Source organism: Paralichthys olivaceus, chromosome 18, assembly GCF_024713975.1.
Source record: "Paralichthys olivaceus isolate ysfri-2021 chromosome 18, ASM2471397v2, whole genome shotgun sequence".
NCBI lineage: Eukaryota > Metazoa > Chordata > Actinopteri > Pleuronectiformes > Paralichthyidae > Paralichthys > Paralichthys olivaceus.
In genome coordinates this window covers 15165544-15192007 of record NC_091110.1, presented here as the reverse complement: position 1 = coordinate 15192007, position 26464 = coordinate 15165544, and the positions used below count along the sequence as shown (strand labels likewise).

The following is a 26464-nucleotide window of genomic DNA, read 5'->3' as shown; positions in this document are numbered from 1 at the left end:
GCAGTCTCACAGTCGATGGTAGATTTACACATAAAGCCAAGATACACAATGATTCGCAGGCTCCGACAGCAGGAAACAGAAGGAGAAGCCTTGCGGGTCTCGACAGTGACAGTTATGAGTGCAACTAGCTGAGCAAATACAAACGTGCGTGCATAGACAAACACGCAAAACACAAGATTAAACAAAGCCATATTTTAAGCATCTCAGTTCCAGGAGTGCTCATGATTTTAACCCCAAATCCAGGGTGTGTTGTTGCTGACGTCCTCTGTCACAGATAAACAGAGAAATGGACTAAACATGTCAGCATCACTGGGCTGTGGACACATTAAAACAAGGCACCTACTTTATCACTTCCACTATAACTGGAACTATTTCTTCTTTCCCACTATGCTCCACGGTTCTCCGAGCCATTCCCCAATTCCCTCTACTTAAGTCTGTAAGAGTAAAAGACTGTAGCAGGAACACCCAGAGTTAATGAAAAATACTGATCAGTTGAATCACATGAAAGATTTACCTTCATATCCCACATACGGTCGTTTAGAGGTCATAAGAAATAAATCCCCTCATTCTGACCGGTCTAACGTAGAAAATACAGTGCAGTTATTTGAGATGCACCACCTCATTAACTTTGATCACACCCCAATAAGTTGGAAAAGATAAAGAGTATAATTTATCTTTTAGATAAATTAATAAGTAGTAAGTCCTGGAGTGATAATAATACTGCAATGAAAAAATCCATAATTTCCCACAGTTTTATTCAAATGTAATAATTGGTATTTAATTGGTATCTCATGATTAGTATTTAAGATCATAAATATTTACCTTATAAAATTGTGTCCTTTGGCATTGTGATGGTATTACTGCTCTGATATTATATTTCTAGTTTTTATATAGATCTGGATGATTTCATTGTAATCATCTACACTATTTGTGTGTAAATATTTGTGTGTTAAAGAGATGCAACATGCAAATTATAGTAACCTCAATTTAAACAATTATCACTGTAAAGGAAAGTTCAGATAAATTTAAAAGCATGCCTCTGCCGGGCAAGCTGAAGTCATAAAGCCGAAAATGAAAAATCAATAGAGCCCAGCTCTGGCTCTACAGAGTGGGAGTTGATTCAATATTGATGGATGGATGAATAGGTGGCAGGAGTCTGTGAGGATGAGATGGCGCGACAAAAACACAAAAGATCCTCTACATGCTGAATCACAAGAGATACAAGTATCAAAGATGTAAAGCCACGTGCAGGGAGTGCAACTTTTAAATTCATAGATTGCTTTTTGATAGTCATAGACATTTTCCAGTGGCTGCGTTTAAAACAATCTCTGTGTCATAAAAGTCAAGACATTAGACCTAATTAAAAATAAATGGGTTGTTAAAAATAAACCTTTGCTGTGTGACTCTTTGAAGCTCTCCAGTTTGCACGAAGAAAGACCGACACATTTTTAACTTGTCTTTTGTGACTAACAAATAGTGATCAGATTATCTCACATGAAAGTGAGTACAGAACGTACAGTATGTACTGCAAAATCATACAGTTATCTTAGGAAATCCTTATGAGTACATCTACCATTCAAACAGTTTTGCAAATCTAAATATACCACAGGTACAAGTATCTGCAGGCAAGCTACTGCTAACAGCTAATATTCAAGTTTGTATTTGAGTTCCTGCATCTTCTCCGTTGCACAACCAGCGTCAAACAGCTGCTCATTCTGAAGCCTAACTTGCTCTTTATCTTCACAGGTTGAAGACGGAATAAAAGATTAAATGATTTATTGAGTGCATCAAAACCAAAATTCCTCCTCACTGGTGGAACAATGAGACGCATTAAAAACAAGGATCTTCCTCTCGTCTTCTACGTCCCTGCACTAAAACAGAGCATCTGAAATATTTATAGCCTCTGTCAGGCCAATGCCTCTGCAAGCCATTACAATCAAAGCATGCTATTCCTCATTTCTGTACATGTGTCTTGATGTCTAGCTCCATACACATCACACTCACGCACACGCAAGCTAATACTGGGGCTGTTACTATGTGGTATGTATGTCTTCAGAGAGGACACAATACAAGAATATAGAAAAAAGGACCTCACACAACTATATGCACACACACACAGTGCACATGTATGTGGTTTTAAAGGATACCTGCCTATGCCAACTGACAGGATAATAATAACTATAACAATTAAAATAATTTTAAAAAACGGTTACAAGGTGCTTTATCAGTTCAAATGAAAAATTGGGGGCAACAATATAAGAAACAATTAAAATCAATTTGAAGATCACACAATGGAGAAGAAATACAAAAATAACAATGTTACAGATAAAAAATAGATCCTTGAAATAGTCGAGAAAGATAGTCACCAGAGCTAGCCTAAAAAGAAAAAGAAAAATAGGCATCGGTAATGATTTCACCTTCAAATACCCTCACATTTGGGGTTTAAGCTTAAAATAAATATGGTTCCCTCTTCTACTCTATATAATTAATCATCCTTAAACTTAAGTTTCATCATTAAAACCCACATTATCTACTGTCTGTTTATAATAATCAATCTTTAAACCCTTTAATACACCCCCCCTCTGCCTTTACAGAACATGTTGATTTCCTCTGGATGATTTTCCCATGTGCCTGTTTCTTCCTCTCCATGGTTTCTTATTCCATTTTTTCTTTACAACTGAAAATCTGTTTTGAGCATTTCTGCCTAAAGCAGAGAAAATAAGAGACGTGAGAGAGAGAGAGAGAGTAAAGAACAACAGTGACAGAGCGAAGCGGCCCTGAACTCCTGAATTCATAAGCACTTCTTCATTTGCTCAGCTACACATCATCTCCACTCATTCCTCATCATTACTCCTTCAGCATCTCGCTCTCATCCTCAACCTCACGTCTCTTGCAGATTTGTGCAACCTTCCTCTCTCTCTCTTTTCATAACCTTTCAATATTTATGAGCACTGCAGAAATGCTACTAGCAAAGCATGCTGGGTAGAACTGTCCCTCAGAGTCATCTCCTGACGTCATCACTCTGTGCTGACATTCTGGGCTCCCTGCCCCGTCTCAGTACCCAAACAAAAGTCAAGTTCCCTGCCAGCAACAACCCATATCTGAAACCGCATTTTAATAAAAGACAGGATATTAGTGTCCCATCAGGGAATTTAGCCATAAACTACAGTAAAAACACTTGCATCTAAATTATTAAGGGTTTGGTATGTGAGTGTCAGGTGTTGGTCAAGGTATCTCAATATCCAGCAGTGAAAACAGCTTTAAATATTTCATGATGTTTAGTCAATTGGACAGTCAGACACCATGAAAAGAAATGAAATAAATGGTCATATAGAAAATGTTTCTGTTGAGGAAACAACATGAGGCCAACAACCAGTGGAGGAAGAGATTTAGTTTAATAAACCTCAAAACAGGACACACCGATGTTTATACTAACTTTAATGGTAGCTAAGTGAAATCAGTGTAAAATCAAATGTATCAAGTTATTGTTGTTAAAGACAAAGACAGAAAAAGAGGGTGAAGTCGAAATGAAGGGAAGAATATGAGGAAGACGAGGAGACACAGGGAAGCTGGGAGCCACAATGTCTGAAAGTCATGTGTGCATAACTAATGCACAGCACTCAGCTGCACATGGTCAGTGACTCCGCTGCACTATCCCCCCCCCATAAGGCCAATATACAATCACTGGTGACAGGAGGGAGCAATCAGCAGAGGGAGGAGCCAGGGTGATGGATGGGAAGACAGAGGAAGACAGGAAGGACATACAGAAGGGAGCAAGCTGGGGGTGTGATAGTGTAAAGCCAAATAAAGGATGGCATAAAGGACATAAAAGGGTAATGAGGGGAAATAATGAGCGAGAGGAAAAGGGGTAGAGCAGAGAGGTGTGTGGAGAAGGAAGGAAAGGGGGAAGGGAAATGCAAGGAAAGGTAGCTAGGAAGGATTACTGAGGTCAGTTTATGTAAAATTTAATTTTAAATAAGCTGTTTTTACACGCTGAATGGATCATTTTAGGTTGCTTTTGTAAGTTTCCACTTGGAAACACTAATGCAATGCAAAACATTTTAAATTAACGGTAGACATGTCAAACCGAAGACATGTCAAACGTTTTGGTTATGAGCTTTAGAGTGGTTAAATGGCCACAGCAGGAATGATTCCATTAGCGTGGACATGACTCTTACAGTGATATAGAGAGGTAGAGGTCAGGTGCATGAGAGAAAGACGGAGAGAGGAGGGGGGAAAGTGAAAGTGAGCTGTGAGAGAAGTCACGTGTCGAAGCAAATGTGCGTGTGTGTGATGGGAGAGATAGATGTCTTAGAGGAAGTAATCCCGGTGCGATTCTCTTTGTACTTCTATTCCCCCTGTGAGGAGAGGTCAGAGGTCACAGTCAGATCCAGAGAATGAGCTTTGAGGCTAGAGAGGATGCAGCATCTTGCTCCAAGACACTGAAGCGAGGTCAGTCATTCCTGATAATCAAGTGGGTGGGTGGGGACGGGTACCCCAGCTTGTACTGTGGCAGTCAACACACTCCCACCTGATAGCATCTGACAGTGCAATGACTCAGCCGGCCTATATGTCTATTTCATAGACCGGAGATTGGGAACCTCTGGCCTCTGGAACATATTTTATATGGCCCGCAAGACAATTTGATGTGGCTGGAGAGACAACCCGTAAATAGAAAATAGGCAACACAGAAATATCGGAAAAAATGTCAGCAATTATTTTTCTCGCGCTACAAGAAAATAACCTGATAGCAGATTCATGTTTTGAGGGTGAAGTAAACACGTGTTCCATTTCATTGTTGAAAAGAATCACGACTGTCACTGTAAAAGACAAGCAAAGTCTTGAGCATCATTCCATCTGTAAACATGCAGCTAAACTGAAGAAGATGCGAGAACAAATGCTCCTCGAAAAAACATTCTGAGGTTGAGTTTGAGTTCCCAACGAGCAGCTTTCACAAGACCACATTCTGACAGAGACGGGATTATGGTGAGCAAGTTTATGGCTTAGAAGCTGAAACCTCATTCAGAAGCAGAATTTGTGAAGACGTATAAGAGGTAAGGATTCGTTTGATCAGGTTGTTTGTGCTAAAAGCAGCTGTGAGTAGCATCATCATCACTACGGTCAGTAATTTAATTCAGCTACTTTTCTCTTTTTCTCGTCTCCTCCAAACATTCCTCAATAGACAGACATACATTACAAGTGCACTTATTTACACACATAAACACACACTAAGAGGAGTCCACACACAAATGGGAAATAAAAGCTTCTCTGTGGCATTTTCCCAGTGGATGACACAGTGTTGTAATACTTCTCATCGCAGCACCGTCAGTTTCTCACTCCTCCATCCTCCCCCCATCCATCCATCACCTGTTCATTTAGAGGTGAACTCAGGTCAAAGCTGTAGCCGCTGCCTTTGCCTTTGGGTGGTGGCAAAGTAGATTTACTCCAGGTTTGAATAATTAAAAAAACAAAGGCATATTTTACTGCATACAAAATATCTTACTCTTTTATCATTGTAATGCATTTAGCCTGACTATTTAAAAGTCTTTAAACTGATGCACAACATTTAGTGATAATCGTTCTGTGTTAGCTTAGTACTAAAAATTAGAATGTTGCAGCATCACATTTATAGTTCATTGTTTAATTTTTGATATAGCATCAATTATTTATGTGTTTCTGCTTTACTGTATGAATTGGGTTATGCCATTACTGCATAAATATACAATATAAGCCTTGTTTGTAGAGGAGGGTTGTTCAAGCACACATCTGTAAACGTTACTATATGAAACTACTGAGACCTCCGACGATGCTCTCTGTGCCACATTTTTATAACACACTCAACCTGACTGATTCATAAAAATTTCTGCAACTATATAAGGATGTACATGTAAGAGCAGAACACAGACGTGTTCTGCTACAGGTATCTGCTCCTTTTCAACTCCACCATGCATCAGTGTGGTATAATAGACATGTGCATATCTATTGCTGAATAATATGTGAAAATTAAATAAAAGTCTGGCAAATAGAAGAGATCAAGCAGTATAAACAAATAACTACTGGACGGATTTCTACAAAACTTGTGGAAAGAGGAGTCATGGAAGACCTCGTTAAGTCTAATTCGGATCAGGAGGTGGATCCAGGAGTTTCTCTTCAACATTATCAGTGTGCACAATTTGGTGCAGCTTGATTTACTTCAGGGGGAATGTTTGATTTTGAAGACATTCAATTCAGAAAAAGAGAAAAAAAAATGTAATTCTGTAGAGGCTATTTGTTATACTATTTCTAGGATTTCTTAAATTTGGCATATGAACACCAAATCATTAATATGAAATACAAAACCTCAACTGGATTAGATTCCATGAAAGTAAATCGATAACAGACGTCAACATGGAAGTGACTATAAGGTCACTGCAGTGTGATGCATGTGAGGTGGTTAGATGTCAGAGTATCTGTGATTGTGGCCCGGGAGGGAGAGATGGATGCGAAGAGAGGCATGGGGGTGTGGTGAGGGGGTGCAGAGGCTGCTGCCCTATCATGACGTTGACTGACTGACTTCCAAATCACCCGTGTCATGAATCAGAACTGTAGAGGGCTCTGGAGCTGACATGTATAACTCACACAAGTACACAGACAAAAATTCAGAAGAAAGCAGGCTGTGATAACGTGCCTGTAGATGCATGTGCACCCAAAAAAGAGATGTTTTAATGCACTCACACGATTCATGTGCAGACTGTCATATCAGAATGAACACACACACACACTGTAACGTGTGACAGGCGGTCACAGAAGCCGACATATGCTCCTCCCTGCAGGATGTAAAGACTCCAACACACAAGAGCACACGTGTCAGCTGACTGCTCGCAGTATGCAGCACATGCAACAACACAAATCACGGAATGTCCAAAAAACGCTCAACAGGTTACTGCGTTCACCACTCTGCTGGCTTATTCCATTAAATGGACACATTAAACGGTCTCTACCTGCTCACAACAAATGGATTCAGGAAATACTGCAGTGCAGGGTGAAGAGGATTAGGTTCCACCTGAGACGTTCTTTTAAGACCTGCCATAAAACCTGGGAATTGTTTTTAGAACAAATTGACAACCTGGATATCAACACATAATAGTGTTCTCTCCATCCTTACTTGTTTTATATCATTAATTATTTTCCCTTTGTCCTCGTATACAGGTATTTGTGTGAGACTCAAGATGTTAAATGTGTTAATTGCACTTATATAAGATGTTTTCCTTCCCTGAAGCCTGCACTTCCATTGGGGATGAAAATCCCTTCAATATCATTCCATCCTTTTCTCAAACTATCTGGAGGACAGAAACAAGATGTGAACTAGTTGTACCCAAAACTAGAGCCGGATGTCACAAAACAAGAAAATCAGTGCAGTCATAAATTATAAACCATTTGAATAACATATTAGCAGCTGTTACTATTTACTTTATCATCTTCCCGCACATGAAAACACATTCAGATATGCAAAAACTGATACAAGCTCTAATTCCTCAATTTATACGCAACTGAAATGAACCTGTAACTGAACACTCACACACACAGGTTGCGTTAACGCTCCACAGTGGGCGTGCCTGGAGCTTGGTGATTACACAATTGTCATAATGACAATAATTAATTGCCTCACAGCAAGCAACACAACCACAATGCAGTTCGGCAACACATGACCTTCAACATGAATGAGCAGCGTTTTTGTAGCGACCATGTAGGTTCACATCTGGTAATTAAGATGCATTTTTGATTGGATCACATGAATATCTCCAGAAATATGTCATCCTTGTGGTTTTACCCACGTGTTTACATATCTGTGTGAGTCTGTGCATACATGCGGCAGCTCCACGTTCTGACCTGAGCATGGTGAGTCGTTCCCACTGTGCATGTCTGTGGTGTTGACAGCAGGACATCACTAATCACCCTGTGGGCGCAGAGTCATACCAGTAAGCCACATGCTGAGAGAGGGATGGAGACACTGATCGGCTGATGGAGGGAGAAGGAGGAAAAGTCACAAAGGACGAGCAGAAAATGCAGAGGAAGACAAGAATGAAGGAGGGCACGGCTCCTGAGTTCACATACCACTATAACTTTAAGGATCACTACTGCTTCTAAAAATAGCAATGATGCAGCAATAGCATTAAGGATATCAGCACCAGACTCTCTCTCGCTGGCACAAGGTATTTGAAAGATAATATTAGAATGAAGGAAAGAACGATAACTTATGAACCCAAAACTGGCAAATCACCTCAACATGCCCCAACAGGAGAATAATGGATTTATCCTCAGCCACAAATTTGCTGTTGCTGGTCTGATGGATTTCATAGGATGGTGACTGCACCTGAAGCCGGTCGATAGAGCCAACTCCTGTGATTCAGCATTCTACGCAGGTTCACAGGGGTCGTCTTAGCCCAAGATGAGCCATTTGTCAATGGGACAAATGCTTGATGCCAGGGTCACACCTGAAGCACGAGGTCCAGTAGGGGTTAACACATCGCACGCGTCAGTTTGAAGCTGCAGCAAGTGGCTTGTCCCCCCCTGAGGCCAGCCAAATATAATTTTCCATAAAGTCCAGATTAGAGAAGTGAGTCACAGAGCGATACACAGAGGAAACTAGAGGAAGTGGAATGCCGAAGGAATTCTGATGTAAAGTCATTTACATATTGACAAAGGGGGACGAGGGCAAAAGCAGATGGTAAGACGATCACAGCGACATAAACACACACAAGATGTGAAAGTATTGAATCCTGCCAGAATGTATCCATCTCACAAGACAGCTAGATTACTCAGAGGTACAGCAACCATGAAACATACAGATGTTTGATGAGTAAGAACCTTGCATTCAGCTTTTCATTTTCACTGATTTGTCACCAACACAAGAAAAGAGTGCAAACTGTTTAACCTTCAGTTTAAGGCAACACAAATCCACTATATGCATTATCAACATTAATCTGAAGTACAAGCTGGTGAACAAGGGGTAGCTGCATAACTGTGACAGATGCCAATTGATGTTCCAATGAGAAGTGTCTGAGCTCTCTCCAAAGCTCATGCTATAATAAACCTTATGCACCAGGGAGAGCTAAAAATATGGACACGACAAGCTGACACACTGCAGCATAAAGCTGCACTTCATCCAGAGTGCCATCAATCACACTCATCATTTACCAGGTGGGGATGCTTGTCGTCTGTGACGTGTAACAAACATGTGCTTTTCATACGTGCATACATGTTCAATAAATCTACATGTAAACCTTGCATGTCAGCCACATGAATGGGACATTGACATCGAGTCCAGTTTGGGATGAAACTGCTGGGTTTTTTATAAATAAAAGCTGTTTATTTAAAGCTCTATTCAAAATAGTTTTCCCGTGAGGCAGAATGAAAACTGTGACACCTTTAAAAGATAAATCTGCTGAGAGGTGAATCCATCGCATGTATTGAACACTCTTTTTCTAATTGATATTTTATGTCAAAAGTGAAAAAGGGCCCTAGATGAAGTTAACTATGTTCATAAATAAATAAAAGACAGAACATCGACAGATCTGTTGCAGGAGGACGATTAAAAAGAGAGCACAAAAACAAATCTTAGTTTGTCAGATAAAGCTCATGCACCATTCTTGCAGTAGGGTTAGGGGTTAGCGTTTTCTCATTCTCAATTTACATGATGCAAATTACAGTGTAATTAAGAGCAATCAATCATTCTGGACTTTTCTGCATGCTCCGGTGAGCTCGGTGTCTGGAATTCTGATGACACCTCAGCTTGTTAAGCTACAGGATTAAGGTGGTGTTTTTTAATATGCAAGCTATGTGCATTTTTGAGAAAGGGTGCATCTGCTCTCACCTTGGCCTCCCTTGAGAGAACACTGGTTCAGAGCCAGCAGCACACACCCTGTCACCCTGTCAGTCAGTCAAACCTCTAAAAGAGCTGAGTCAGACTCTCTGCTTCATTACAACCAGGCCACGATCCACAAATACTTAGTTGTTTGTATGAGTCACACGTGAGACGGAGACGGACAATGTAAAAACTCAAGTGTGGGTTTAAGGGAGAGTGCACATACATGCAATCTAATTAGATGTTGCAGTGATCCACGTGTGATACTGCAGACTCCCATCATCATGTTACTGTCGGATGGCTGGTTTGTCTCAAGACAGGAGTGCTGGTGTGAATGAATCATACAGTGGGTGATGCAGTAAGAGCAGTGAAAGACTGCTGATGAAAGAATTTCTCATCGTCTGTAGTTTAGTCACTGGCTCTGCTCCATGCTCTTGTGACTTTGGTAACAGATGCCAACAGGAAGTAAACAAAGCGGAGGAGAGGATGCAGAGCCAAAGATGATTTCCAGGGGAGGAGATGAGATTCTGAATCCTCCCTTCTATCATTTTATGATTAAGTCCTTCTATGGGTATGCAAATAGGACAAGTGAAGAGCCATATTGCCTCTCCGTCTGTTCCTGTGTGACTTGATATCTAAATACAAGAAAATCATATTTTATGACTCAGGCTATTCTGGCAAAACACTTACTTCAACATTTACTGATACAGATCATCCTCCAGCTCAGCTAATGGATGGTTTTCCCATGGATGATTTGTGCTACCTGATTGTTGACTGGAGTTACGGTAAGAGACAAAACACATTGTAATGCTTGTGCATGGCTCAGTGATGACAGGTCATGTTGCTGGAAAACAGTGAAATAAAGGAAATTGAGTTGAAGAGAGATAAATAGATTAACTATCATCTATTTTCCTGAATGTGAAAGTGCACAAGTTTAACTCCTTCCCTGCCTGCTATTCCTCACTCTCACGTATCAATGTTGGATCAGTGGGTATGGGTCATCAAGTTAGGGAAGAGCTTCAGCGACAGATGGAGAGATGGATGATTGAAGGAAGGTGAAAAGATAGGAGAAGCAAAAGACAGCAAGAGCATGCACTAGGTTGTTCCTGGTGAGAAAAATTTCCCATGTCAGTTTATGAGGCTGGATCTGCACACCAAGCAGTGAATTAGCATTTGGTTAGGTACACGAGCTTCATGTATTCTTACCAGTCAATACCAGCATGCATGCACGCGCATGTCCGTGAACATGCACACATACTCACACAAACCTATTAAACTGGTCATGCTTTGCTACTGCTGCCAATATTATAAATATATATATAAAATATATATATTTTAGACTATTATCTGCACATTTCTGTGCAGGGTGAATTAATGCAGTTTTCCTGGAGATGGAAGATGTCTTAAACTGAAGTATTTATTGTCAATGTATCAGTGAGACGTTTGGTGGATCACTTGTACAGACGTTATTAACTTAGTTGGTGCATGCGGCCGCAAACCATTATATGTTTCTCTAAAAGGCAAAAAATATATTTTCTAGCAGAGATAGCTTGGCCTGAATTATATAAGCAGTGAAACATGCGAAAATTAGTTTGAGTGACGTAGAAGGAGATACTGAGGGGGAGGGAAAGAGGTAAGCAGTGAGACAAAAAGGCAGCTGATGGACGAAAGCACTGAGGGCACGGTGAAGGAACAAACAGTCGCTACACTTTTCTGCCTTCCATCTAGATTTTAAAATTGAATTAGCAATGAAGTATTTATACAAGTGGATTTTCCAACTCAATGCCTCATGTGCAGTCGACAGCAGAAGAGGATAGTGCAGGGAATCCTACAGCGCTGGTGATTTTGTTCTACATACGAGTCATAGCTTCACAGCAGAAATGCTATATCATACCCACAGGGTGAGGAGGAATGTTGAGGAGGGGGGAAAAAGTAGCAGAGAGATGACTGGAGGATGTGGTGTCGACTGAGGAGAACCATTCAGTCTGGAGTTCTTGCTGTCACCCCGAGCTGTCGTGTTCCCAGCCTGGCTGCCATCAATGAGTGCTGATGCAAGCTCAGTCGGATCAGACAGTGTGAAGTGATATCAGAGAATGAATGACAGCTGGTCTTGGCAGGGTTGTTTGAAATCACTGGTGTTACATTTCGTTGATTTCATTCTTTTTCGAGACTGTTTAGAGTAAGTATTCCTCTAGATGATAGAAAATCACTAAGCATAGATTAGTTATTGAGCGAGTGCAGCATTTCCAATCACGCAGCAATAACCAATGGCATGATACCCCTCCTCATCATGGAGAACGTGCACACAAAAGCCAATTGAACCTAAACATGTACGCCTCAATGGGTGGGATAAAGGTGACACTGCTTGACAAAGAACACTTACTTTCAGTCCACTTGTAATTGAAACTCAAATTCATCTTTTGTTCATCAATAACACAAACATGAAGTCTGTCTGGAGCTTATGACAAATCTATATTTGTACTGCAAATATGTCTTCACCACAACAGACTATCAATAAAACCACCACAATATAAAACCAAAGATTTTTGATCAAGCAGTGCGTCCATTAGCCAGCACACATATACTGCAGAGCGTGTTTAGGCCAGCAGATGAAAGTGATGGAGTCAGGGTGTGCCTGAGAGCGGCTGCTTCAGTTTATTAGGGCTCGTGCAAGCCACATGATCTATGTAGACCTTGAGGAGCACTAATTCCATTACATAATGCCCAGCTCCTGCTCAAAGTGTGTGTGTGTGCACTTGTCGTCTGCGTATCAGTGCACGTGGCATCGTGCCAGTCTGTATCACTTTCACTCTTCCTCTAATGATTCTTCGGGAATTAGCAGTGCTCACATACTGACTTTGCAAATGACCCTCAACGTCAAATGCATCATTAGCACTAGGTGCAGTATACATAGTATGTAGGTCAATTACGTAAATGGGATGTGTTTTGTAACTGTTTTATATTTTGGCCCTTTTTGATCTGAACTGGAGCTACTTGGGATGCAAGATGTATCTCAGAAGTATCTGAAATACAGTGGCTGTGTGAGTCATCTTTTCTTATTGATGTAGTCTCATCAGAGCTGCTGTGAGTTGAAATGAAATTCAGCATCCACATGATTGAGAGTGCAGCCAACACATCACTTTTTCCCCCCTTCCAGCATTTTGTGTCTGGTTGACTTTCTGTGCAGCAGGTTTCATCTCCGAACTGAAGCATACCCTCGTCCATCTCCCCCTCCCTTCATCATCCCGCCACGTGCTGACACACCATAATCAACATGGTAACATCAGTCACTCCAGACCGCCTGCTCACTGACCCCATGGTCACGATAAACTTTGCTAAAAATATTTACAGATTCATGCCGCCTGGCCTTGCTAACAATGGTGATGGATGCTCTGATTAGCACGCTGGCATATGAGCCGTTACTCTTGAGGAACTCGACAACTGCATGTTGATCAAATGGGCCATCAGCACATTGACTCTCTGACCACGACAGAGTTCAACAGCTACTGCTCGCTGAAATATTAAAATGTCTGACTCATGGTTCAAATTCAAAAGGCCTGAACTTGGACTTGATGTAACCCAAAATGGCTAAACTTTCTAAAACATACACTAAAGGATAAATATTGTGAAGATCTGGTCTAGCTAGTGGATGTCTAGATTTCCTCTGAGATTAATAAAGTGTCTGTCTGTCTGTCTGTCTAAATTGTCAGATTGTATGAACTTAATTTAAAGGTTTATTGTGTAAGATGTATGTGAAAAGGATCAATTGGCAGAAATTGAATATTATAATTGGGAGGTCTGATAAATTTAATAATTGGGAGGTCTGATGCCTCTTTTCTGGAATCTTCCTGTGTTGTATGAGCAGGTACAGATCTGGGGCAACATCAGATACATGAACAGAGCAGGTGCACAGCTTGCACACATTTGTGGTGTGTGCGGATAGATGGCCAGCTCTGGTCTCAGATGCAGTGTAATCCAAGGCTGACAGGTAAATATAGCCTGTGGCTGCTTCAGGCTGGGCTGAGTGCTGCTCCTTTCTGCTCTGCTTGACCTTGGCTCATCCTGCCCTCCCTCTCCTCAGTGGGGATGAAAAGGCACTGGTGCATACAGCAGTGCAACAGTATACAAGAGGTTTGTATCACATAAAACATTATGTTAAACATATAGCAGCAGAAATAATAATTTGATAATATTGGGTTAAATAACTGAAATGCCAAAGATTATGCAAACATTCAACTTTTAAGCTCTGCAGAGCTTTTAGGTATTTTTAGCTTTTTATCCTCTTTTAGGCCATTTAGTTTTTTCTGTATAATTTGAGTCACAGTGACACAAACTCCACTGAACCCACTGTAACCGAATGACAGAGAGACAAAGCTAGCAGCTTCAAATGCAACTTTTTGTCTGAACCTTGTGTCTGAACATAACCCCAGTCAGACAATTCCCTTGATTACTGGCATGTGCACTGCAAAAAAATCAAGTGGGCCTACAATAACGAGCCAATGTGACTGACTCAATCCAAATATTGTTTCAAACTTTTTGTCCGAACCCAACCCAAGTCGTGGGGTCCCGACAGGTATTTTTAGGCTTGGGTTAGGTATTCAATTCTACACAGGCCATAATCACATACAGCATCCAAACTTAAATAATGGCTAATGCAAAATGTATCCACGGAAGGGCGCAGGTTAACCCAAAAAAAGCACACACTGACTATCACACAAATTAGACCCTTGGATTCTAGGACACTTCCTAAAGAGCTCCACTCCCATGGGCGCACGTAAACATGCTCATTTCCTCCCCCTCCCCACACAAATACACAGTGTATGAGAGTATTCTTTTCAAACCTCCTCTTCTGTTGAATCTGGGACAACATGCAACACTATTTAAATTGGGCAGAATTGCATCTTTATTGATTTAAACCCAAAACTCTATAATATAAAAATAGCCATATGAGGAGGATTTGTATCTTCTCTAACATTTATATTACTTTATTTATGTAGATAATCCATCCATCCATCCTTTTTCTATACCCCTTATCCTCTGAGGGTGGTGGGGAGAGCTAGAGCCAGTCCCAGCTGACATATAGTGACCAACAACCATTCAGGCTCATATTCAACCCTATAGACATTTTAGAGTCTCCAATTAACAGTCCACATGTCTTTAGACTGTGGGAGAAAGCTGTAGTACCCGGTGAAAAACCTTGAAGACACAGGAAAAACATGCAATCTCCACACACAAAGACACCACTGTGCCGTCCTATATCATCTTTAATTTCCAACTTTAGGCATCACTTAAAAGTACTTCTGATGTCATCATCCTTCATGTTGTTTTGTATGAAGACAAATGCCAGTGAAAGAGGGGGAGACACAGAAGAGAGTTTTGGCTAATTGGGCCCGAGTATCCATAAGGTTACATGAAAGTGGAATGAGATTGCCTGAAGCCCTGTTTTTTTTCACTCACACACACAAACTGTGTGCACACAGCTCCTACAATACAAGCAAGCAAGAGCACCCACTGTCCATTAGCAGATCATTGGATCCATTGTATTAAGTGCAGGCCTGAAGGAAACGAGAAAATGTGAAGGCCCAAGAGCCTCACGCTGAGTTCCTCCAGTAAAAGCTTTCATGTCCCAGATTAGTCGGTCTCCTCGGTTACAAGGAACTGAAAATGAACTCAAACAATCTTTATTCCAATTTGAAGATGGCCAAGCATTTTAATGTGCTGCCTCATTCATTCATGTCATTCCATTCTTGAAGTTCTTATCTTATCACTGCCATGGAAGAGCGAAGCTTATTTAAAGCATGTTGTTATTGTTATGAATCACATGCCAGCTGACTGCGGCCCAAGACTGATTTGGTTTCCAACTCATTAAGTGGTTTCCGACACTGGATTTCTAATTTCTAAATTTCCAAGCCGATGCTAAGGATGAGTACAAACATTTGATAAAATTAAGCAGATCCAATTTTTTTTCTACTTTGTTTTGTCAGCATCTGCATGCTTATAGTGCTCCTCTTCTTTACTACAAACCTTCAGGATTGGGATCAATGGACTCATAACTAATTAGGTCTGCTTCACTGTATCAGATTCATATCTCAGTCAACATTTAGGTAAATATTAATCAGGGGCTGGACTCTGTTTTGACAGATATACACATTGTTTACAGGACTTTGATTGTAATTGCGGCACCAAAAAACCCTGATCAAGACATCCATAATTCATAGTTGCAGAAATCTACGACTATCATGAGACTGTTGTGACTTGTGACCGGTAAACATTCACCAGGGATCAATAAACATACTGCCCAAAGCCTATAGTGAGATAGATAGTGATCAAGTGATCCATAGTGATAAGGTTACAGCCAGTGGGTCAGTCAATGTGGCCAAACAGTAAACTCCACAGTTTATTGACAAAAAGCATTGGATTTAGCTGGATTTCTAACCGCCTGATGACTTAATTTAGCCAAACAAAAGTATATCAATATATCATACTTCAGTTTGCCTTTATGACATTTCTGCTCTTGTTCTTCTCTTACTGGTGAACCTTTTCATTTTTCAGATATATGACGAATGCTAGAAGAAGCTGACAAAGGTCGTAGATCTATTCCAAACCTACTGTCGGACTAATAACATGCACCTGAGACAGCAGAGCCAGCAAAGCGGCCCTGCACTTTTCCTCCCATAACTAGATTACTGTCCAGCCAATCCACAGTTATCACAGGATCTCTGTTGGCACTGTAGTGAATGACCTTTGTGCAATGGCAGTAGAGAAGAGAGATGCCATGTTGCCAAGTTTGATTTACATCGAAGGAAGCTAATTAACGTCCTCAGGACATTAAGACCTGCCTGTGCCTCCTCTGTCCCTCGCTGTGTCTTTGACTTGCTCCCTTGCTCCATCTGAATGCAAAGTCCAGGAGGAAATATTGAATTCTCCTTTTTTTCTTTTGATGATCTGACAAATTTTGCTCAAGAACATTGATGCAAAAATCTTGCACATCTAATATACTCGTTAAACTTCCCTGGTTCCTGATACAACCAAAACTGTTGGTTTTTGGTTTGATCATTCATGAGGTCGTTATTTCACAAACTGATACATTTTGTGTCACAAAAAACTGATTATATTTCCTTATTATAAAATAATCTCAATTTTGATAATCCTGGCATTCTCATCTCAGTGTTTTAAGTTTCAATTACTCAAAGTTTTTTTTTTGCTGTCAATCAAAGTTGAAATTCAAACTCATGCCAACCTTATTTTAGCCTTTTAACCTCATTCCATAACAAATATGGGAAAATGACAAGATCAATACATCCAGTCCAGTTTACGATTGATTAATCTTCAAATAACTAATCTGTTTGTGTCAATTTACACCATTTAATTTATTTTATGGGGCTGTTGCTGTTCTACTGTACAAACTACATGTGTAAAAGATCAATTAAAATCACTTGATTGACCGATGGAGTATAAGATCATAGAGATGAATCAAGAAAAGTCCTAAGGGAATGGAGGATATTGCAGATTAATACTGTAAGTGATACTGTGGTACTGTATTACTCACATTTTCACCAAAACTGTTTTCTAGTTTACATCAAAGTAAATCTGCAAAACAAGCTGAGCATACAGCTAAATCCCGACTGTATGTCCACTGACATGCTCAGCAAGCCCTACAACAATCTGTATTTCACTGACTGAACATTAAAGAGAAAGAAATTACACCCCATGAGCAGTGAGCACCCCCAGCTCCCTCTGCAGATTCCATTTATTTTTGTACTCTGCCTCTTTTCCTTTGTCTTTCTGTCCTTCTGACAAACCCTCTTCCTCTTTGTGTTACATGCACACACACATTGAACAATCTACACATCGTAATGTTGCAATTTACATTAAAAAATCCATACGTTATTTAATCTGTTCAACAGGTACCTTCTTTTCAGTGTTGCTAAGCATGCGTGCACGGCAGCGCAACCCCAAAAAAATCTGCACCCAAAGGCACAGCTAGAGCAGGAGAGTGAACAAGAGAGTGGAACGCAGGGGTGACTGAGAGCTGTCATGCTTACAGGATGATATTCTTCATGTAAGCATGACAATACATTTAAATATTCACTTTCTGCACAATTAATAATACTGGAAACAAATACTGTTGTATATAATATAATTAGCATAAATGTCTCCAATTGGCAACACATGCACAATGCAACCAAACAGGTACCCAGACGGGTTATTATTAGGGTGTACCTCCATCTTCCCCCTCCATTTTATATCTACCCCAATGAAAAAGAAATCTGTAATATGGGGGAACCACCGTATCTAAGACCAACACCATTTCGGAGAAAAGAGGAGAGTATGCACAGCATATCAATGATGATGTGATTACATGCATACCAATACGTGCACATGCAGTGCACTGAACTTGCACTGCATTAAAATGAATGAGCTGCAGCCATGTAATACCACAAAGCGCTTCTCATGTGAAAGAGAAAAGAAAACTCTTATTCAATCAACAACTTCAACCATACAGCAATCATCATTTTCATCATCAGCCTCCTTTTCCTTCCCCTGTAGCTGAATATCTGATGGAGCAAACACAACCTGCACCAGAGCATATGTGCCTGACTGGTTGGCCTGCACGCACGCACACACCAACTGAGGCTGCAAGACCTCAGCTGGGATTATGTGTGATTATACATGTGTAACTGCAGCCTTGCCAATCATGTACAATAAATGCATTGATAGAGAGACTTGTAGAGAGAAAGACAGGTAGAGGTGGGGAAAGATGGATGTGAGAAACCCCATTACCTCCCATGTCTCATGAGACAGAAAGCCATACCTTGCGCCTGCGGTCCCTGGATCGATTCCTCTTTTTTATCTTTTCCTCCTCCTTCTCCCTCTGCTCCTGGGCGGCGGCCTCCGCAAGGTCCTTGGTCTTGCGGAGCTGCTTGGCGGCTTGTGCCATGGTGCCGCTGCTACTGCTGCTGCTGCTGCTCCAGTCACTGTCGTTCCAGCCCTCCTCCGGCTCGCACTACCTCCAGTCGTCCCCTGCTTCCTCCTCCCGTGTCCCCCAAGCCCTGTCACTTACTAACTCCTCTCTGGTGGCCACCACGACATGTGTGTGTGTAAGGCAAGAGGTGGAAACCTCTGTGTCTGGATACCGGTGTGTGTATGTGGGTGATGATGATGCTACAGCAGCCACAAGACAGCCTCCAGCAGCCTCCAGCAGCCACACAGATGGATGCTACAGCTAGGGGTGCTGATGCTGATGCTGATGCTGGTGCCTGTGCCGCGGCTGCTACTCATCCAGTCAGCTTGCACTGCGCTGAATTGCCTTCCCCTCCCCCTTCTTTCTATCCTACCTTCCTCCCTTCTCTCCTCTCTCCTCCCTCTCTCCCTGTGCTTGCACAGACCTGTCACGCAGTCCCGTGTTCAGCACAGTGGGAATCCTGCAGCAGCGCTCCTTCCTTTAATCTGTCAAATGTGCTCCCCTCTGCTGCTGCTCCGCTCCTTTTCTCCACAGTTTTCCTCTCTGCTAAAGGTTTTTCTCTCACAATAGGTGCTGTTGCGTCTTGCATAACTGAGGTAGAATAGATGAGGGCGCCAGAGCTGCGGAATGCCTTCAAATAGGATCTTTTCTTCTCACGTCTTCCCTCCCTCTGACCATGGCTTTTCCATGGCACCTCCCTCCTGGAAACAGATGGGGAGAGAGAACAGTGGTGAGAGATGGAAGGGCGTAAGATAGAAATTAATATCCTGCTTTTTAAAAAATCCAATATACAGTCACTGAATGCTTGTGTTTCTGTGACATGGTTCTTCATGTAGCTTGATCATTTTAGGGGTGTAAAATGGGAGTGTAGAAACATGGTGCCATTCATTAACACCTACACCACCCTACTTCCCCTCACGTTTCAGTGTCAGAAGCAGACAGGGAGTAAAAAAAACGTCAACAACATGAATGCTTCATAAAAACTGCATGTCCTCTGACTCCCCTTTCCTTCCACTGCGTTCCCTTTTTCTATTACGCGAGGAGGACATGCATGAATGTTTCATACAGCAGACAGTGAAATTCAAAGACAAATAAAGCAAAGGACAGTGATCGGTCAATGTATTGATATTGGACGGAAATATTTTAACTCAAATGTTTAAACAAAGAAGAGAAAGTAAATCTATTTTCTAATCAAACATCCTCAAACTGTTTTACTGAATGTCATTTCTTCTTAACACTATAATATGTTGGTCTGTTGGTTTCAGTTTAAATTTATTAAGTTAAACTGGTATTGCAAAGGATGCACTGACGTTAAATTACATTATTCTCATAATTCTCTCTCTCCCTCCCACCTTTGCAACTTCATCTTTCTGCAGAATGATGCTGCAACATAATGTGCCCTCCACAAAGAGCCCATGTGACAGGACAAGGAATTAATACATGTTATATTCATAGATGCCATCTGCTATGTGATCAACACCAGATAATTCAAAGCCAAAAGGCATGACATGAAAGTAAATAGTGTGGCCATGTGTGGATATTCAAAATTGGATACTCTCTCGACGATCAAAGTATTTCTAAGGATATTTTCTGCCAACGTTAAGTGTTTTTGTTCAACAACTAATATTTGTGGGTTATATGTTTCACTCTGCATTCAGTTGATTGACAGTTTTGCATCGTCTTGTGCCTAATGGATCTATTAAGCTGGAGGTCACAAACAAAATGACGCCATAACCTCAGCAGCAGTCTGGATTTGCCGGAAAGAGCTGTGTGGTCTTATGGAACAGCTGTCAATGGAACCAGAAGAGTTATTCCAAACTCCACACTGAAATTACCCTCAAGAGATGCATGTGTGCATTCTTCAAGGCTGTGCACAGCATAAGGACTACTAGACAAAAGGTTTTCTGATTGATGCTCCCACAGCGTTGGTCAAATTATGTTTGGCGGGCACAAATCTTTTAGACGAGCGGTCACTTAGACACTTAAATAAATGAACCACAATTGAGTCATCAGTCCGCTATATGGACGTCTGCGTGCTGCCATATTAAATCAACTTTTGTCAGGAGAGAGGTCATGCCTCTAAAGTGTTGTTAAATCATTTTGTATAATTGTTTTCTCATGTGAAAATGTCTCCCTTGTATACCTGTGTGCCACGCTGCTGCTAATTCAATCACGATTTAATAAAGCAGGCTACTATTAGCATAAAGGTTATTTACTTGTTGCTCTTATATCTGTATTATGTACAGTCCTGCTCACATAAGTTCAAAGCTTTAGGAGCATCTTTTTCTGCATCTATACAAACATAAAAATAATGCAAATCAAGTAGAAAAGGTAAGTAGGTAGCTAGCACTTAGCATGTCCTGCTAATTGGCTAGTCCCATTAAACCTCTGATGCAACTGGAACGCCACCTAAAGTCGGAATCTCAACTCGAAAGGTCGGAAGAACCTCACCACCCCTTACTTCGAAATCCAAGATGCTGTGAAATGCTACATAATGAGTTAGTATGAACTGTTTTTGCTCTGTGCTAACAATGGCTAGCTGGCGTACATAAACATTGTTCCCGTGCAACTCAGGTCATTGAGTGCTAACTGCTAACCCTCTTACCTTCCGTTGCTAACTGACTAGCCCAATAGCTGCTAATTTCGAGAAGACCTTTTATACAAACCTCATTCCTATGTTTTAAATTCAGTGTATGGTTCTCACTCATCACCGCTGGCTAGTTAGCTTTCAGGTAAGCTATAGCACATTTTAGCTCCATTATTTAGTGTCTGGCAAGAGAAGCTTAACTCCAGCTAGCTAAAATTTTGCTACCGTTTTTAAATGTGTTGGCTAGCTAAAGCTGGGTAACAACAACTTCTAATGTTTCGCTAAGTCAGATGAAATGGTGGGGATATTTATTTGTTTATCTATTTATTGATTCATCTGCTATTCTCAAGAAAAAAGTTAATGGATAGTTGCTAACGTTAGCATTAACTAATGGGCATTCAAAGCAGATAAACAAGCTTAATTAAATAGTTTAATAGCATAATTCTTACCTTGTTCACCAAGATCTTTGCTCGTAGTCATTGCTTTAGATTATATTATGTTAGGTGAGGTTTAATTTGTGCTCAATTAATGTTGAACTTACTGGAGCCAGTCTCCTGTAGATCTATGAATCTGAATAATGTAGGGTCGAGCATGCTGCCTCTGATCAGTAGCTTTACAATGTTATAATCTATATATGTGTGTATTTACTTATGTGCCACAAGGATAACTCAAATCTATAAATCTGACAATCAATACATATTCTGTAACAACGTATATGAACCCATGTAAGGCTCAGAAATACAAGCAGGACGTTATAAATGTGCAGACAGAGCAGTGATGAAGAACATTTCAGTCACAATAGAGATGAAGAGCTGCCGCAGATGGAGCTGAGATCTGTCACTGATGAAAACAGCACTGCTGCTTATGACTCCGGCTCCTGAGCCAAATTGAGCCGAGCTAAATATGGAAAATGATGAAGCAGACACGAACACAGGTAACACTCAGAGATAACGGCAAGAGCTGAGAGCAGAACGAAGGAACCATGTCCGAGAGGGTCATACGTCAAAGTAGTCCAATCAATTTTGTTTAGGTTAATCCAGATCTGGGACACGAGTTTAACCTTGTGACCTTGACCTTTTGATTTTAGATTACAACACAGGGACTTGACTTCAATCAATCAAGTTTTATTTGTATAGCCCATGTCCACAAATCTCAGTTTCATAGGGCTTAACAAGGTGTGACATCCTCTGTTCTGAACCTGCGACAGGACAAAAAAAACCTATTAACAGGGGAAATAAACGTAGGAACATGTGAGGGATCCCTCGACCAGGACGGACAGAAGAGCAATAGATGCCACATGTAACTAACATGGATTAGAAGAAACAGTTTTTAGCATAATGGAAAAGTGTGTCAATGCTTAAAGTATATATATACATAAGAAAATGTCTGATTGAATTAAAATGGTTTATCTGAATTCGACTTCAGTACAAGTAGACTCATTTTAGAAAAATCTAAATAGATGTGATTAAGTTTGTCTTATAACAAAATATGTAGTGTTTTACGCTAAAATAAAAGAATAACGCGTTCATTCCTAAGAACTTAAAAAATGTATGAGGGATACATTTAAAGCTGCTCAAAGATCTTTGGGCAAGTTGTTGCATATTTAATAAGCACAACAGATAAAGGCAGCGCTCCCAGTTTTCTTCTGAGAATATTTAGTTTGCTGAAGAAGATTCTCAAGGATGCTGCGTGACCACGACTAAATAATTCAACACGTTCTACGACAGGGCTGCAAACATTTAATCTAAAAACAAACCAGGCAGCAGTGCAGTGGCTGCAGGAGTGAATGAATGAATGAGTTACAGCTCACTCTCATTGTTTTAGTTGCACAAGTTGAATCAATCAATCAACATATGGTGCAGCATGAAGTGTGATATTTACTGCCAGGGTGTCTGCTTTACATTCCTGAGAGGATTACACTGTTTTCAGTGGATGGTGATTCATGAGAGTGCAGAGATTTACGAAGTGCATTTCTGCCATTTAAAGCTCCAAACTGCTTGAACCATGTTGTGTTCACTGTGTTATTCTGCCATCAGGTGGCAGCTGATTGTTAGTGCAACTATCCAAGCATACTTTATAAAATATCCTCTATAACACTTAAGTGAGGATACTTGTTTATATAAACTAATATGATTGTTATGATCAGGCCTATAGCATAATCTATACCCACTACTATATATATAGTATAGTATATAGTATATTAGTGAGTATATATATATATATATATATAGGCCTATTTTATAAGGGTTTCTTTATCGTAGTGGAAAAACAATTGTTTTCTTCTGTATCTTCTATCTCTGTATTTGTTTTTTATGAAAATGAATAGTTTGACAATTATTATGTTTTAGAAATGAAGTTTAAAAAAAAACCACTAGGCCAAACATGCATGCACGACTTTTTGTTTCAGAGCCTGAACTACCTATGAAATAAATTTCAATTCTCTGGTTTGATAAAGTTTTACTAGTTTGATTGCAGATATAGAGTCAAATTGGTTTTCTTATATTCACTGTTTTTAATCACTATTTTAATCTTGCAGTCTAGATTTTTTAATGAACTTTTTTACTATTATTCCTACTGGCATTGCACAAACAGTCATACATGCAATATGTTTATTTAATTCTCCTGAAATGGCCCTGCTGTTTTGCAGTGTGTCACATGCCTTCTGGCCTGACTCCAGAGCGGACTCTACATCTGCTGCTCTTTGCCCTTGACGATGACTTGCACTTCCCTCAGCATATTCTGGGTCTCAGCCAGTTCTGCTGTGTCCAGTCTAAAGTCTACGGTGATCTCTGACTACAAGAAGAGAAGGTTGAAGGTAAATTGAAGGACACGTCCTTCTCTTCCCCTTGATGTGATGTTTTCATGTGATGTTCTAAAAATAGATTTTATCAACCACGTCTCACTGAACTGTGTTGATTAGGGACTCTGATAGAAAACTGATCATATTAAAATCTTAGTTTTTAAAAATGTGCAGGGAAGAAAGTGGAGAGTGAAAAGATCTTTTACCACAGTTTATCTTGACTTGGACTGTGTGTGTGTGTGTGTGTGTGTGTGTGTGTGTGTGTGTGTGCGTGCGTGTGCAACTATCAGCAGTATCATCAAGTCAATACAATAACCTTCATAAAACCATTATCAAGATTAAATAAACAGTGCACCATTTCCTTGTTCAGATATCAACGTCACATTGTCTGAGTAAATTTCTCTGCTTATTTATTTTTCAAAACTAATATTACCGCTACTGTGACCTGTCCCTCTTCTGGAGGGGTTTTTACCAGTATTGGGCCACAACTCAATACAGTTACACACTTGTAACTGTAGGTGTCAGCACAGTCTCGACTTATGAATCTGCCACACAGCTTTGAGGAGACAGTATTTGCTAAATATTGTTGTTGTTCTTAATATACAGTATATGGGGTGTACATACACTGGCAAATACATTAATAAATTGCTATGTCAGTGTCAGAGAAATCTATTATTATTATTATTTATTTTTTATGAAACTCATTTTCTTTAATTTGGGGGTCACTTGTTTAAAACTGCAGAAATACTGTGAGGTTTGTGTAACACATCTTATTAAGCAGCCTCAGCATAAGAAATAAGCTTTAATATGACACTTTAAAGATTGCACTGTTGGTCTTAAACAATGCTCAGCAGAGTTGTGTAGGAGCAGTCACACAGCTACACAATGAATCAAAAATAGCCTTTGAATTTAATCGGGAGTTCAGCTACTGCAGCGCGGGCACAATGAGATGGTGTGTTTTTTTCTCACTCTGAGATATTAAATGCAATTGTGGCCCCAATAAAGAACTGAAAGATATGAAAAGAAAAGTAAAAAATATAGATTCTGTGACTTGATCCTAAATTCATGTTTTTATTAAAACAAAATGAAGGGGTAATGTGAACACACTTTAACCAACATGCTTGTCTGCAGCTGTATAACTAGTCACCACTCAAACATCCCAGGATTAAGTTTAATGCACATTGGTAAATCTGGATTTAGCCATTAAAGAGGTTTCTTAGTGGAAATTTAACCTGTTGAATTATTTTCTGTATATTGAGCACCTCTGGTGACATTTTAGAAAAAATACTACTCCACCACGAGTTATTAAGGCATGGGAACTAGATTATAAATTGTGGCCACACAATAACTTTTTCCACCAATGTCACTGGGGGGGCTCTATAGTTTTTAAGTTTTTATTTTATTTTAAATCTATACTTGCATTATTTAATTCCCTCTAACCACTGAAAACGCAGATCTGTCCCTCTTCTCCTCCATTTAGAATGGAGCTTGGTTTTGTTAGCCCAAGGTAACTGCCCAGGTTTCTGCCAAGAGGCGAGACCTTCCTCTAAGGACTTTACTTCCACTTCAGTATCGTTCTAATTGAAGTCTATTTTTAGCTTGAGCTGGTCAAGCACACCTCAGGCATCTCCTTATCTGGACCGACTGTATGTTTAATGCTGCAGTCTCCTGGCGATAGATTCATATGAAGCACAGATGCAAGTGACATCATTATCAAAAAGTAATTCAAACACTTTAGTACTTGCTAAGGTCAAAAACCTTTACAACATATTCTTGTGATGACTCCTGCATACTTGAACAGATCATGAAAATTCAATTACCCAGATAAAATTTGATTGATTTATGACGCCACAAAGAAATGTGGCTTTGGCGAAAAAAGGCTGTGGATTTCTGTGTTATGTTTTATAATGTCACACTGAGCGTGACCGCTCGTCCATTAGGACACATTGATCATCAGGACTGGGCGTTCAAGAGCCACTCTGTGAGAATCAAAGTGCTTGAGGGGTGAACTGCACTTGGACGACACCCAAAAATTATCTCAGAGTCACCCCGGTGGACGCCAAGACGCCACAATACTGCAGACCAGCTTCCTGTCAAGAAGAGGAATAACGCAAACTTTCTCTCTTTCTGTTTGAAATGCTGATGAGGGGTCTAGCACACGCGGCGATTCTGAATCGCTTATAATACAGTCTCCTTTTTCATCGTCAAAGCTCTTTCAGTTAGCAGCTGATGATCGTGCAACTTGCATGTTTATCAGCTATTAAACAG

General features: G+C 40.4%; 1 protein-coding gene across 6 annotated transcripts in view; it reads right to left on the bottom strand.

Annotated features, from left to right (window-relative positions):
• Window positions 1-19496, bottom strand: part of ank1b (ankyrin 1, erythrocytic b) — a 57339-nt gene extending 37843 nt beyond the window's left edge. For 3 of the 6 annotated variants that reach the window (XM_069513837.1, XM_069513840.1, XM_069513839.1), the window contains exon 1: window positions 18660-19495. In XM_069513837.1, the coding sequence (XP_069369938.1) occupies window positions 18660-18785 (126 nt within the window). In that variant the 5' untranslated portion in view covers window positions 18786-19495. Of the gene's footprint in view, window positions 1-18659 lie in introns of all 6 variants that reach the window. The other 3 variants (XM_069513836.1, XM_069513838.1, XM_069513841.1) reach the window with 2 other exon arrangements.
• Window positions 19497-26464: the final 6968 nt, after the last annotated feature.